This window comes from Scyliorhinus torazame, chromosome 13, assembly GCF_047496885.1.
Source record: "Scyliorhinus torazame isolate Kashiwa2021f chromosome 13, sScyTor2.1, whole genome shotgun sequence".
NCBI lineage: Eukaryota > Metazoa > Chordata > Chondrichthyes > Carcharhiniformes > Scyliorhinidae > Scyliorhinus > Scyliorhinus torazame.
Genome location: NC_092719.1, coordinates 34,865,805 through 34,880,411, shown reverse-complemented (window position 1 = coordinate 34,880,411; position 14,607 = coordinate 34,865,805). Strand labels below are relative to the sequence as shown.

At 46.6% G+C, this 14,607-nt stretch overlaps 1 protein-coding gene across 4 annotated transcripts in view; it reads right to left on the bottom strand.

Moving 5' to 3' along the window:
• Nucleotides 1-14,607, bottom strand: part of napepld (N-acyl phosphatidylethanolamine phospholipase D) — a 75,319-nt gene that overhangs the window by 50,285 nt on the left and 10,427 nt on the right. For all 4 annotated transcript variants that reach the window (XM_072471324.1, XM_072471323.1, XM_072471326.1 and 1 more), the window contains exon 4: nucleotides 5,297-5,411. In XM_072471324.1, the coding sequence (XP_072327425.1) occupies nucleotides 5,297-5,411 (115 nt within the window). The remainder of the gene's footprint in view (nucleotides 1-5,296; nucleotides 5,412-14,607) is intronic.

Sequence of the window (14,607 nt, the reverse complement as noted above, 5' to 3'; positions counted from 1 at the left end):
TGTATGTCCTTTTTGAAGTTTAACACAATCCTCCTCAGAGTTCAGAATACTTCCACTTTTTGTGTCACCCGCAAATTTTGAAATTGTGCCCTACACGCTAAAGTCTAAGTCATTAACACATTTAAGGAAGAGCAGGGGTCCAAACACTGACCACAGGGGAACCTCTCTATAAACCTTCTTCCAGTCAGATAAACAACCATTAATCACTACTCCCTGTTTCCTGTCACGTATCCAATTTCATATGTATGTTGCTCCTGTCACTAATTCGGCCCTAACAGAGGCCTTAATTATTTAAATTAGTTGCCCTCCTCCCTAAAGCCTCCAGGAATTGTATTGTAGTCAATGATTCAGGAGCTCTGCCATGTCAACACCTTCAGGAAATATATCCTAGTTAATGCCTTCTGTGAAATAGAGGAAAGATGACAGCAACGTTGATTAATTTATTTTAAAAGGGAATATTTTTACGTTCAATTTGGAGGAAGAAATTATAATCTTGGATTTTGGGAGCTGCCTAATCTTATAGCCAATGCTGAAGAGAGGAGGAGATTTGGAGATTGCCTTAAGGTAGGGAGAAAATAAAGTCTATTAAAAAGTGAATGTAATTCACCGCAAGGACGGTGAATAGAGCAACTTGGAATGTGCATGGTGCGAATAATCATGTTTAATACAACGGAATATCTGCCCAGACTTGGATGCAATAATAGGTAATTACAAGAGATACATCCGCGACAGAATGAGTCAGATAATTACAAAGCATGAATAGTAAGCTGCTGCATTCTCTAGACGAACAGCGGTTTGAGGAAAAATGTTCCTTTCTCTTTGGATGATTTAATTATGGACCTAGTTGGGCAATTTATTACTCTCAAGATGAAGAAGTTTTTTGGCATCTACAATATTCTGTGGACATTGTATTCTACTTTCAACAATGCAACAGGCAGATATAGTCAAACTCTAACACTTTCCTAAATCCATGATATTTGGTCAGAACCAATACACATAATAGCGTTGATATTATTACATTACAGGGTCACATGCCTTGTAACTTGTACTTGTTGCAATGTTTAGATTTCGAGCAGCTTTACATTTCCTTATGGATGATGTGGAAAAACAAGGTGAGGGACTGAGTTACACACACCAAGATCCCAGATTCAATTCCTAGTGTGTGCTGAGTTAGTTAATCTCAATCAAGGCCGAAGTGGAAACCTGATAATTAGCCTCAAAATTCTCCAGCTAGGCACGGGGAGGAAAGGCAACCTCAATTCCCATTCCTGATCATTACGCAGCCTTCTATTTTTAGCAGTCTGTCCGAAACGTTTAGCCTTCTTTCAGGAATACAGCCTTATGACCATTATTTAAAAGTTGGCTCTAACATGGCAGCTGGGTTTTCCACTTGGGAGTCTATTTCACATTACTATTGGCCCCTGACCCAGGAAAATGGATTAGGGTTGAAACGATGGGAAAAGGTTTCATCCCATTTCTGCTATGCTACAAAGGAAAAATAAAGTCCCAAATCAGCAGGGGTGCAAGGGTACCCCACCCTGTTTCTACCCAAAATGCACACATATCACATAACCAGAAGTGCGGAAGGAGGCCATTCGGTCCATTAAGTCTGCACCGACCTTCCAAAGAGCACCCTACCTAGACCCACACCCCTTCCTATCTCAATAATCCCACCTAACCTTTTGGACACGAAGGGACAATTTACCATGGCTACTCAACCTAAACCTGCACATCTTTGGACATATGCAACTCCAATAAAGGATGCTGGGAGAGCAATTATAATCCATAGTCAATTTACCTTTCCTCTTCTTATCCTGGGTTGCTGAAGCCAACTTCTATGGCTCCTGCTGTTGTCCCAGCTGAAATCAGCCAACTCAGCAGTCAGAGGAACTTCTTAAGGAGTCCTCATTTTCTTGTCATCTGTACAGAAGTCCAGATGTGTGGAAATAAGGACCCTCATCGATTTAGGAGCCACACCCTGGTCAGTGATTAAGGAGCTACATACTAAGCCGTAATGTACTGCATGGTCTCGCGAATATCTGTTGCATGTTTTAGAAAATAAGTTTTGGTTTAGAAATTGAATATTAAATGTGGATAAATCCCACTTGGGTTTGGAAATCTTCAAAATATCTGACGCCGTCCTCCACGATGCCCTAAAGAAGCATGATGACATTTTCCACGTAGAATTGGGCCGGATTAAGTGCGTAAAAACCAAGATGTAGGTCAATCAGGTTTCGACACCCAAGTTCTTCAGAGCCAGACTGGCATCATACACATTGCATCAGAAGGTTGAAGCAGAGCTAAAGAGATTGAAAAAGCTGGGTATAATCAAGCTGGTTTAGCTTTCAGAGTGGAGGCTGCTGATAGTCCCGGTTCTTAAATGTGATCTGCTGATAAGAATTTGTGGGGACTGTAAGCCGACAACAAATCAAGCTGCCCAGGTCGATCGGTATCCCAGAATTGAAGACCTCTACCCCAAACTTGTGGGGGCCTCACCTATTCAAAATTGGACCTCAGTAACACCTACATGCAACTAGAGTTGGATGTGGAGTCTCAGAGGTTTGCTACAATCAATGCCCACAAAGGCCTCTTCCAGTATAACAGACTGCCATTCAGCACTGCTTCAGCCTATGTTATCTTCCAGCGCACAATGGAAAATCTCCTTCAGGGAATTCCCTTGGTGATGGTTTACCTTGATGACATGCTAGTCACCGGTACTACACCAGAAGAACACGTGGCCAGCCTAGAGAAAGTATTAAACGTGAAAAATGTACTTTTCAGGCCTCAGAGGTGACGTACCTAGGATTTTGCGTTGATGCGACAGTGTTGCACCCTTTGAAAGAAAAGGTCAAGGCAATACGAGATGTCCCTGCACCCAAAAATGTCAGCAAGCTTAAGTCTTTCCTCAGGATGGCCAATTACTGTGGAAGGTTTATTTTGAATCTAGCCACAACATTAGCATTATACCAGCTATTAAAGAGTCAGCAATGGCAATGTAGGTATCCTCATGAGAAGCTTTGGAAGTTTTGAAGCATTAGTCATCAAACTCTTGGTGCATTTTGATCTGGGGAATCCAATCGTGCTGACATGTGTTGCCTCCCCTTATGGTGTAGGGGCTATGGGCAGCACGGCAGCATTGTGGATAGCACAATTGCTTCACAGTCCCAGGGTCCCAGGTTCGATTCCGGCTTGGGTCACTGTCTGTGCGGAGTCTGCACATCCTCCCCGTGTGTGCGTGGGTTTCCTCCGGGTGCTCCGGTTTCCTCCCACAGTCCAAAGATGTGCAGGTTAGGTGGATTGGCCGTGATAAATTGCCCTTAGTGTCCAAAAATTGCCCTTAGTGTTGGGTGGGGTTACAGGGTTATGGGGATAGGGTGGAGGTGTTGACCTTGGGTAGGGTGCTCTTTCCAAGAGTCGGTGCAGACTCGATGGGCCGAATGGCCTCCTTCTGCACTGTAAATTCTATAATAATCTATGAAATCCCACAAAATGGTAGATGGTTTGGAACGCCATATCGCCTTTGCCTCAAGGACCCTTTCATAAGCAGAACAAAACTATGTTGAGAAGGAGGGCTTAGCAGTTATATACGGTGTGAAGAAATTCCACCAGTATGTGTACGGTCGACAGTTCAACAGAGTGACTGACCACAAGCCATTACTGGGCCTATTAAGGGAAGATAAGCCCATAGCCTCAGCGTGGGTGCAGCGTTGGGCCCTGCTGCTGGCGGCTTACAGCTATGCTTCTCAGCACCAACCTGGGACGCAAATTGCTAATGCGAAAGCATTACGTTGCCTGCCCCTACCCGAGAGCATTTCGCCACCATCGGTTCCCCAGGAGATAATTTTAGCTCTAAATATCGTAGATGCTCTGCCAGTGTCAGCAGGGCACATCCGCAGCTGGACCCAAAGAGACCCTATTCTTTCAAAGGTCAAACGAATGATACAGTCTGGCTGGTGTTACAAGAAGTCTGAACAGCTGAGGCCCTACTTCACTCGTCAAGACGAGCTGACAAGTGAAGACGATGTGATTCTGTGGGGATAACAGGTGGCCGTCCCGCCTCAGGCCAGGAGCCCTTCATTCAAGAGTTACACAGCGCCCATTCAGAACAAACAAAGGTGTAGGTGTTGGTGCGCAGTTAGGTCTGGTGGCCAGGCATAGACAAAGCGGGTTAAAGGGATATGGGGAACAGGTGGCGTTGAGACCAGGAAGAGATCAGCCATGATCTGATTGAAAGGCGGAGCAGACTCGAAGGGCTGAATTGCCTACTTCTGCTCCTAATTCCTATGTTCCTATGAAGCATAGAGGCCATTAGGAAGCTGGGGTGTTCCCGATTTTCAAAAATCAGTGAGGCTCTCTGTGTGGAGTTTGCACGTCCCCCCCGCCCCCTCTGGGTGCTCCGGTTTCCTGCCACAGTCCAAAGAAGTGCAGGTTTGGTGGGGTTAAGGGGATAGGGCAGGGCAGTGGTCCTAGATAGGGTGCTCATTCAGAGGGTCGGTGCAGACTCGATGAGCCATAGAATCCCTACAGTGCAGAAGGAGAGAACATGCAAATTGGGAGAACGAGCAAACGCCACAGACAGTCACCCAAGGTGGGAATTAAATCTGGGTCCTTGGCACTGTGAGGCAGCAGTGCAACCGTGCCGCCTGAATGGCCTCCTTTTGCACTATAGGGATTGAGAAGACCACATTTCATAAGATTTTGAAGGATTGTTTAGCCAGCAGCTAAGGACGAGTGCCCATGAAATCTTATACCTCGGAGAATAGTTAGAACACTGGGGATAAATCAATGTGAATTTCAGAGAGTTGTGGCACACTTGGTCTGGTCCCAGGAGGAGAAGCAAATGAAACCTCAAAATCTTGTAAAGTATAAGGAAACTCTTGGTATAAGGAAATTGGGAAGTAAAATGAGGATCTGGATTTATACTCGAAGTCGATAAACTATAGTTAAGTTAGCAGTACTTGCTTTGTTTCATTTTTTGTCTAAAAACGTGAAATCGTGCGATGCAGTTCTTTCCGTTAATCACGGGGCGTTCAATTTCTCTTTAAACGTTAACAATGTCTGCTGAGATCATAACAATAGTTGAACAGTCAGTCAACACACGCTACCCAAGATTCACACATGCAGAATTCTGTTTGGATGAAATGGTAAAGATTGCAACTGCCATTTAAAAGTTTTACTTCCTCTGTATACAAGGTAAATTATACGAAAGCTAAAGGACATGACGATCAAACATCAAAATATACTTTCCGCCATGAGTTCAAAAGTTTAGTGACACTTTGACAGGCAAAGTACTTACCTCATTGGCTAAAGCAAATGTTCCCCAGTGTATTCCTACAGACTTCCTTGCTTGGACATCTATATGGATTCTCACAGCCTCCTCTGGGTTCACGTGGTTATATTTCATAAACCATCTGGAGCAGAGACAAAAACATAGATTGGCCTCAAAGTGAACAGGAGCAGAAGCTGCATATTTCTGAATTAAATACAATGAGGTTTGCATCCCCTCTTAGTATTAGACATAAACTTGATCACTTGTATTAGAGAGAGTGACAGAGAAACAGAGGAAGAGACAGAAACAGATTGGCCAGTGCATGTACAAACTTTACATTTTATCTACACACTAATTCTCAACGTTTTAAACCTCAGTTGCCTACATACTAAAACTAAACTGACCAACATTATCTAGTTTGTGGGTGACTGCAGTGTTCTTTGCCCACTCAGCACCAGATTTGCAAGCCACTCTCGATCTCTTCAGTACCGTATACAAGAAACACAGCCTGTTCTTGAATGTTGCCAAGTCGAAACTCAAATCATCCCCCACGTGGTCCGCCAAATATTCCACCTCCCATTTATTTTGAAGGGAAGGCTCTGGACTATGTTAAGCCCTTCCCATACCTTGGCAGCGACCTCTCTCAAAAGACCATGACTGACAAGGACACCCAACTATTACAATAATAATAATCGCTTATTGTCACAAATAGGCTTCAATGAAGTTACTGTGAAAAGCCCCTAGTCGCCACATTCCGGCGCCTGCTCAGCCTTCTCCAAACTACAGCAGTGATAGCTTGACAACACAGACCTCCGCAAGTTAAGAAAAGTCCTAGAGTGCTGAGCAGTTGCTGTCACTGCACTCCTGTGTAACTGCGTACGTCACCCTCAAATCAAGAGACAGCTGATGACAGGTTTGCAGCATTACTTTGCTTGGTTTGCATTTGATATTCCCAATATTCTACTAAATAAATAAGCAACGTGGGGATTTCAGGAGCGTTCACTGCTGCCCTAATAGAGCAGTCATTTTCAAAGTCAGGGTCGCGACCCGCGGGTAGGTATCGGGAGGGTCTTAGAGCCATCCATCGCAACCGGCTTTAAAAATGATGACTGCAACCGGCCATACTGTGCACGTGTGCCCAATGCAGCCAGTTAAAATGTCTAACTCCCGATTTAGAATGGCCAACCCCGATTTAAAATGGAAAACGGAAAAGGCTGATGGGAAAATCAGCCAGCAGGTCTCAAACAAGCAGCTGCAGGTAAAACTGTGTATTCGCCTCTGGGGAGGCCAGACAGAATCGATACCTGCAGCCATTAGCATCATAAAACACCAGCCACCTGAATATTAATTAGCAATCCCCGGGAACAATGTGCAACAAATTAGACACACAAAAGCCAACCCAGGCTTTTCGGCGCCAGCAGGAGCCTACACAAAGAGAGGTGAACGACCACCCCAAAACCACCCATCGATCAAGGAATCGCTCCAGCATTGGAGAATATCGAACCAAGTGATTGGGACGAAGTCCAATCACTTGGAACCAGGTACAGGGTCCGCCCCGAAAGGCGGGAAGCCCCTGGGGACTATAAGTATAGAGTCCAAGTTCAAATCGACCCTTCTTCACCCTTCCGCACCCTTCTGCAACCACCGCTCAAATCGTAAGTCCTACTTCAACGCTCGCTACGAGATAGGCGCTCCTAGCTATCGAGCTGTACCAGCTATGAATCCCGCAGGCTCAGAACCCATACGAAAGGCCATTCGTTTCCCTGACCAGGTGGGCCATTCCCAAAGTTAAGTATTGGCCTGTTAGTAGGAAGTAGCTTTGAAGTAGAATTAATGCATAAGTATTGATTACTGTATATAATAAATGTACGTTGATTTAACTCTTACTAAGCGGTGTGTTGGATTACTGATCATTACTCGGACTTGAACCACGTGGCAGTATCATAAAGATACCTGGCGACTCAAGAGCAAAGGTGACAGAACAAGAGCAATTAAACTAAGGCTAAAACGAGCAACATTGCTCATGAATGCGCAAGCCTGGAGTCCAGCAAGAAACACAGCCTCCTTCTGACATCAGCGCGCTGACCCAGGAGAAGATTTTTAAAAATTCAATGCAGTCTTCCTGCCTGAAGCGATGGCAGAGATCAGGTCACGCGCCCCGAACACTGACGTCACGTGCTCTGGGCGCGATTGCGATTCCTCCATTTTGTCAGCAGCAAACAAGCAACAGGACTGTAAAATGTCAAATGGATCCTTTTGTAATAAGGAAGAGATCTCACAACTAAACCTGCTGGAGAGAGTGGCTCAGGAGAATCCACAACAGGACAGATTAGTGCTGGTGTGAACTCCAGGGCCTCTGATGAACAACCCATACATAAATGTAGCATTGAATGACAAAGCAAGCGAAATCGTGAGGACCAAGCAGGCTCACCTGTCGCATTAAAGGTAAGCAAAAATGGTGGGTCATGAAGGTCGGCCGACATGGGTCGCACAGCCGGCCGGCATGGGTCCACAGGTTGGCAAAAATTGGTCCCCGGAAAAAAAGTTTGAAAAATACTGTAAGAGAGGCCCAAATGCACCTGTCTTGCTCCATACTTCCTTAAGTTCTTAAAGCGTCACTCTTCTTTGAGCCAAGCGCATACTTGCCACCACTGGTCTCATGGAAGTAATTAAATGAACATCTGCACTTATCCCTCCTATCATCAATAAAGAATTATAATAAACAAACATGTAAAATGACCTCCACGGCAAATAGAAAAATTTGCATTTATAGAGAATGCTAGAACGAGTGCTGCACTCTCTCAGCATTGCATTATCAAGCTAGAATTTGTGCTCAATTATCTGGAATGGGATTGAATCCACAAACATCTGACTCAGAAGTGAGTTCTACCAACTGAGTCTGAGCAATGGTGAAATGGAGTCTCTCACACTCAAAAAGAAAATTATTAAAGGCACAGAGAGAAAAACACAGGTAAAGGGATTTAAAGCTCCAAGGTGAATCTTGCAATGGTCAAAACATGGTGAGCCTCTTTTTGTGCTGGAATTTCCGTGATAAGGCATGGTATTTATAATGAGGCAGCACGGTTTTGTGAAGGGGAGGTCGTGTCTCACTAACTTGATAGAGTTTTTCGAGGAGGTCACAAAGATGATTGATGCAGGTAGGGCAGTGGGTGTTGTCTATATGGACTTCAGTAAGGCTTTTGACCAGGTCCCTCATGACAGACCGGTACAAAAGGTGAAGTCACACGGGATCAGGGATGAGCTGGCAAGATGGATACAGAACTGGCTAGGTCATAGAAGGCAGAGAGTAGCAATGGAAGGGTGCTTTTCTGATTGGAGGGCTGTGACCAGTGGTGTTCCGCAGGGATCAGTGCTGGGACCTTTGCTGTTCATAGTATATATAAATGATTTGGAGGAAAATGTAATTGGTCTGATTAGTAAGTTTGCAGACGACACAAAGGTTGGTGGAATTGCGGATAGCGATGAGGACTGTCAGAGGATACAGCAGGATTTAGATTGTTTGGAGACTTGGGCGGAGAGATGGCAGATGGAGTTTAATCCGGTCAAATGTGAGGTAATGCATTTTGGAAGGTCTAATGCAGGTAGGGAATATACAGTGAATGGTAGAACCCTCAAGAGTATTGAAAGTCAGAGAGATCTAGGTGTACAGGTCCACAGGTCACTGAAAGGGGCAACACAGGTGGAGAAGGTAGTCAAGAAGGCATGCTTGCCTTCATTGGCCGGGGCATTGAGTATAAGAATTGGCAAGTCATGTTGCAGCTGTATAGAACCTTAGTTAGGCCACACTTGGAGTATAGTCTTCAATTCTGGTCGCCACACTACCAGAAGGATGTGGAGGCTTTAGAGAGGATGCAGAAGAGATTTACCAGGATGTTGCCTGGTATGGAGGGCATTAGCTATGAGGAGAGGTTGAATAAACTTGGTTTGTTCTCACTGGAACGACGGAGGTTGAGGGGCGACCTGATAGAGGTCGACAAAATTATGAGGGGCATAGACAGAGTGGATAGTCAGAGGCTTTTTCCCAGGGTAGAGGGGTCAATTACTAGGGGGTATAGGTTTAAGGTGCGAGGGGCAAGTTTTAGAAATGAAATGAAAATCACTTATTGTCACAAGTAGGCTTCAAATGAAGTTACTGTGAAAAGCCCCTAGTCGCCACATTCCGGCACCTGTTCAGGGAGGCTGGTACGGGAATCGAACTGTGCTGCTAGCCTGCCTTGGTCTGCTTTAAAAGCCAGCGACTTAGCCCAGTGTGCTAAACCAGCCCCTCCCTAGAGGAGATGTACGAGGCAAGATTTTTAAACAGAGGGTAGTGGGTGCCTGAAACTCGCTGCCGGAGGAGGTGGTGGAAGCAGGGACGATAGTGACGTTTAAGGGGCATCTTGACAAATACATGAATAGGATGGGAATAGAGGGATACGGATCCCGGAAGTGCAGACGATTTTAGTTTAGACGGGCAGCATGGTCGGCACAGGCTTGGAGGGCCAAAGTGCCTGTTCCTGTGTTGTATTTTTCTTTGTTCTTTGTACTACTGATACATTTATTTGAATTTACCAGACCGTTTACAAGTCAGAGTGGCTAGACTATAAAACAAGAGAGATTAGAAATGCTAGACTATAAAAGAAGTGGGATTAGTCAGTACACTGCGAGTACTGGTCAGAATTCACAGCTTACTGTTTAGTATAAGATCCAACTGATGATAAACTTTTCAAATACTCCACTGCAGACTGAACACAACTTTAGATACGTTTCCATGACTGCATGCCATCATTTGAAATTCCTTTGTTAGCATGAAAGTAATCTGCAAGGTACATGAAAATAAAAATATACCAAAGCATGCAGAGAGAAAAAATAAACCCATGCAGCTGCTGCGAATATCATCATTACAAGCACTGGGGAGAAGGGGGGGGGGAGTCAGCGGGAGGGACTCCAAAACTCATATCACAGGGCCAAAGAACATTTTTCTTTCTTTGCGAGGAATCACAGAAAATTACGAAATCAGACAGATTGGGAGTTAAAATGGTCAGCACACAATTGTTCCTGTTTGTCTTTCAGGTCTGGCATGTGCGCCAGGAGGACACAGGAGTAGGCCACGGTATGGATAAATCACGTCTTGGCCCACGGTGACAATTTCTGCTCATTCTTGCAGGAAATTACGTTGCTGTCTTCCTGTCAGAAGGTCAGTGATACAAATAAAGTTGAGGTGATGGGACTTCATATGCAGGTGTTGTCCATTCTCTCTAGCCCTCTGGGACGTGGTATAAAGTTGGAGACTGCTGCATCCAGTGGAATAAGGTGCACTGGTTTCCGGAAGGGGAGAGCGGACTTTCCAGAGGGCCAGAGTATGGAAGTGGCCTGGACTTTGGAAGAAGGGCCACCCTAGAAATTAAGCTGCATAACACCCATTTTGGGATGTTCAATAATCTCCTGTGTTCATTATGACATATAGGAAGCACACCACCCATTTTGAGACAACAATGTGCTCTTGGCCATTTAGATAAAGGCCAAAGGAATTGGCACGCAGTGGATGTGTGGGGCCCCAAGTATGGCAGATCACCCCATCCCAGCTCCACTTTCCACCCAACGATCAAATTCCAAAATTCATAGATGTTTCTGCCCCTTTAGAAGTTGCTCACGGTTCTTCTGGTGAAGCAGCATTGGTACTGATGCAGTAGGAGTGGGAAATGTGCTCTGCCTTGGCAACAGGAATTCAGTCTAACATCTGCTCTGCATCCTCAATGACCCCCAAACAGATTGGTGATCCAGCGACGTCAGAACTGTCGCTGGAAGCTGAATCCCAGCGCTTGACTCTTACAGGGCATGTAGGATGAAGCAGGACAGTTTTCTGTTTTTGCTACTCTGTGTCAGCAGCCCCACAGGGAATGGTGACACTACTGGGACTGCACTTGAGAGAATGCCACTGAAGCAGGCAGTCCTCCCAAACAGGTGGGTGGAGTCTGGGGGTACTGCTGGCTGGTATGGAATGCCACAGAGGCAGCCAGTGACATGGGGGTTTCTCCACCATGCACCACAAAGTGCCCAAATAGGAAGGTCCAACCCGAGCCCGCAACGGGACAGCCAGGGTTCATCAGGCGGTCTCCCTATGTGGCAGAGGGGCCCAAGCGTTGCTGGTAAAAATCATAGTGGCAGGAAGAGACCTTGAATGAGCAACTTATGTGGTTTAGTTGACTTCTGGGTAGGAATGCCATCCTCTACCTTCCTCACCAGTGGTAAAATGGCATTGCGGCAGGAAGATGATGGGCACTCTACTTCCGACCTTCCCTCGCCATTTTACGGCTTACTACCACCCTCCCCACCCGTCCAGCCTTGATTGATTGTCACATGTACCGAAGTACAGTGAAAAGTATTTTTCTGCGACGTACACAGTCGACAAAAAGAATAATCGATAAATAGTTAATTGGTTACAATGCGGAAGAAGGACCAAACAAAGCAAATACATGAGGAAGAGCAGCATAGGGTGTCGTGAATAGTGTCCTACAGGGAACAGATCAGGCTGAGGGAGACTCGTTGAGGAGTCTGGTAGCTGTGGGGAAGAAGCTCTTCCTATGTCTGTATGTGCAGGTCTTCAGACTTCTGTATCTTCTACCTGATGGAAGGGTCTGGAAGAGGGCAAAGCCTGGGTGGGAGGGGTCTCTGATAATGCTGTTTGCCTTCCTGAGGATCAATGGGAGGGTGGCAAGCTTGTGTGATGCGTTGGGCTGAGTTCACCACACTCTGCAGTTTTTTGCGTTCTTGGACCGAGCAGTTGCCATACCAGGCTGCGATGCAGCCGGATAGGATGCTCTCTATGGCACATCTGTAGATGTTTGTGAGCGTCGATGGAGTCAAGCCAAATTTCTTCAGCTTCTATAGGAAATGGAGACGTTGAGCTTTCTTGACTGTTGCATCAATGTGAGTGGGCCAGCACAGGCTGTTGGTGATGGTGACCCCCAAGGAACTTGAAGCGATCGACCAACTCCACTTCGGAGCCGGAGACTATAACAAGAGAGCTGATAAGATCCAGCCCTTTTTCAAATACAGGACACACACGGGGCTGGATTTTCCCTCTGGGAATGCGAAACAAAGGTCGGGACTACTTCAAACGCACCCAGGGAGGAAACAGTCACTTATTGTGATTTTCACTAGATTGGTTTGTCATCCAATTAAGGGTGATAGAAGGGCTCTCAAATCTAGAGGGCTAATCAGAAGCCTTTCAGCTTGAAAGGAGCAGCAGGTTACAACAGAAGATAAGTACGAGAGAGGATTCTGCAAGATGGAGGTGCCCGATGTCCAACTACTTAAAATCTTAAATCTAAAAATGGCTTTTGCAGCCAGACCATGCATGGTGGTAGGGGGAAAGTTCTGCAACGAAGCAGGCAGGGAGGGCCTCCAAGCCTGCTGGGTGCACGGCCTGACGCACCTTCCCCCACCCACTGGCCTGCCATTGTCTCCTGTCGTCTGTAGAAGCCGGAGGCCCCGTGGGAAATTCTAGTTAGTCTTCGTTAATTAGCCTCTACTGGCTCTTAGTGAATGTGATTGGCTACCCTCAGCCCCTGAAAGTGCCAATGTGAAAATGGCCCGCACCTGGAGCTGGGAAACCGGCATGTCACACGGCAGGGCTATTTGTAGCTCTCACTTGCCTCGGCTATGGGGGTTGGAAATCAGGTCCCAAATGTCAGCAGGAGATTGAACTGTCGGAACAACACAGTAGTGCTGAATCCTGCCTTTACCTAGTGTCCACGCATGCAGAGGTCTGTTCATAGCAATCAAGAGCTGCTTCCCCACCCAAATTCAAGGGGCACTTAGGACAATTTTAGCTATTTTCCTGTCATCCAAAATCAGCAAACCCGGCTCAGACTGGGAATCAAAATAGGGGACTTTCTTGGTCAGTCTGCCTCAATTTCACACAAGGCATTTCACTTACCAACTAAATCACAGTTTACTAAAAATACCTCATTTTTAGGGGTGGCAACACCCATGGTCATCCATGCAAAGTAAGCGTTTTCAGGAAATGGTAGAATTTTCTGTATACGAGGCCATACAGTGAGGTGGTGTGGAGACAATACTGATGAGGAATGTCCCACACTTGTTCCTTCGTAAAATAAAAACCAAAACCAGTTCAGAAGTACTCAGACCCTGATGCTAGAAATACTTTCCTTTTGATAACTGTCTGCTCAAAAGTCATTGGGTGGGATTCTCCATTTCTGAGACTAAGTGTTGATGTCAACGCAGAATCCGTGGACTTGTACGACAAAAAAACTGGCGCCTCACCTGGGCGATTGCGCTACCATTGAGGGGCTAGCACCGGTGTCACGTGGAACACAATCGATTCCCATGAAAAATGATACGGAATTCACCGTGTCCATGATCGACACTCGGGAGGCTGACAAGCTGCAGATGCACATACACATTACACTCACCACAGATGTTTAACCCAGCCAAAAAGTTGTGCTGGAGCACGCCCATACAGCTGATGGCACTAGGTTCAAAGTGGGCTGTTACTGGTGTGCGCAGCTGCATAGCTGCCTTGCCAGCTGCGGCAATGGTGTTCCATGCCCATCCACCCCGACCCCACAGCCCACCTCCTGACCACCCCCACTACTCCCTCTGGCCCTGGCGACACAACTGTCAGCAAACATGGCGATGTTGGACAACTTCTGTACCCCCTATCTCTCCCTCAGCAGCTGCCACACCTGTTTCACTATTTTTAAAAGCACAAGGGAATCAAGCTGTCGGGAACTCAGAGCATCGGAGGTGGAAAACCGCGGAGGCCCCGGAGAATACCAGGTCGGGCCCGCTAATGATATGCAAACGGTGTCTACTGTAAGTGCCTTCCGGAACGCGTTCACGGCGCTGTCGAGGTGCTGGAGCATTGTAATTTGGTGTCAAATTGGCGCCTGCCGTGATTTCGGGTCGGAACTGATTCTCCGCCCAATCGCCTTTCCCGATTTCGGCGTTGGCCAATGGAGAATCCCGCACAATGGATAAGCATTGTCACCTTGCTGTGAAAAGATAAAGATGATTGGCTGAATTCTCCATTGCCCGACGCCGATATCGTTATCGGCGATTGGGAGGAAAATAGACTCCGACGGCCAAATCAGGGCCGGCGCTGTTTTGACGCCGGTCAGCCTTGCTCCGCCCCACTCGGAAATGGCATCATCGCGTTGCGTGCCACTGCAACGCCGTTGGAACGACATCGGCCGGCCCTCCTGCGATGCTCCGCCCCGATGTGCCGAGTTCCCAACGGCGCGGGACACGTGTGGTCTCAGCCGTGCAGGAACCCGGCGTGGCGGCTGCGGACTGTGCCCAGTGCCGCCACA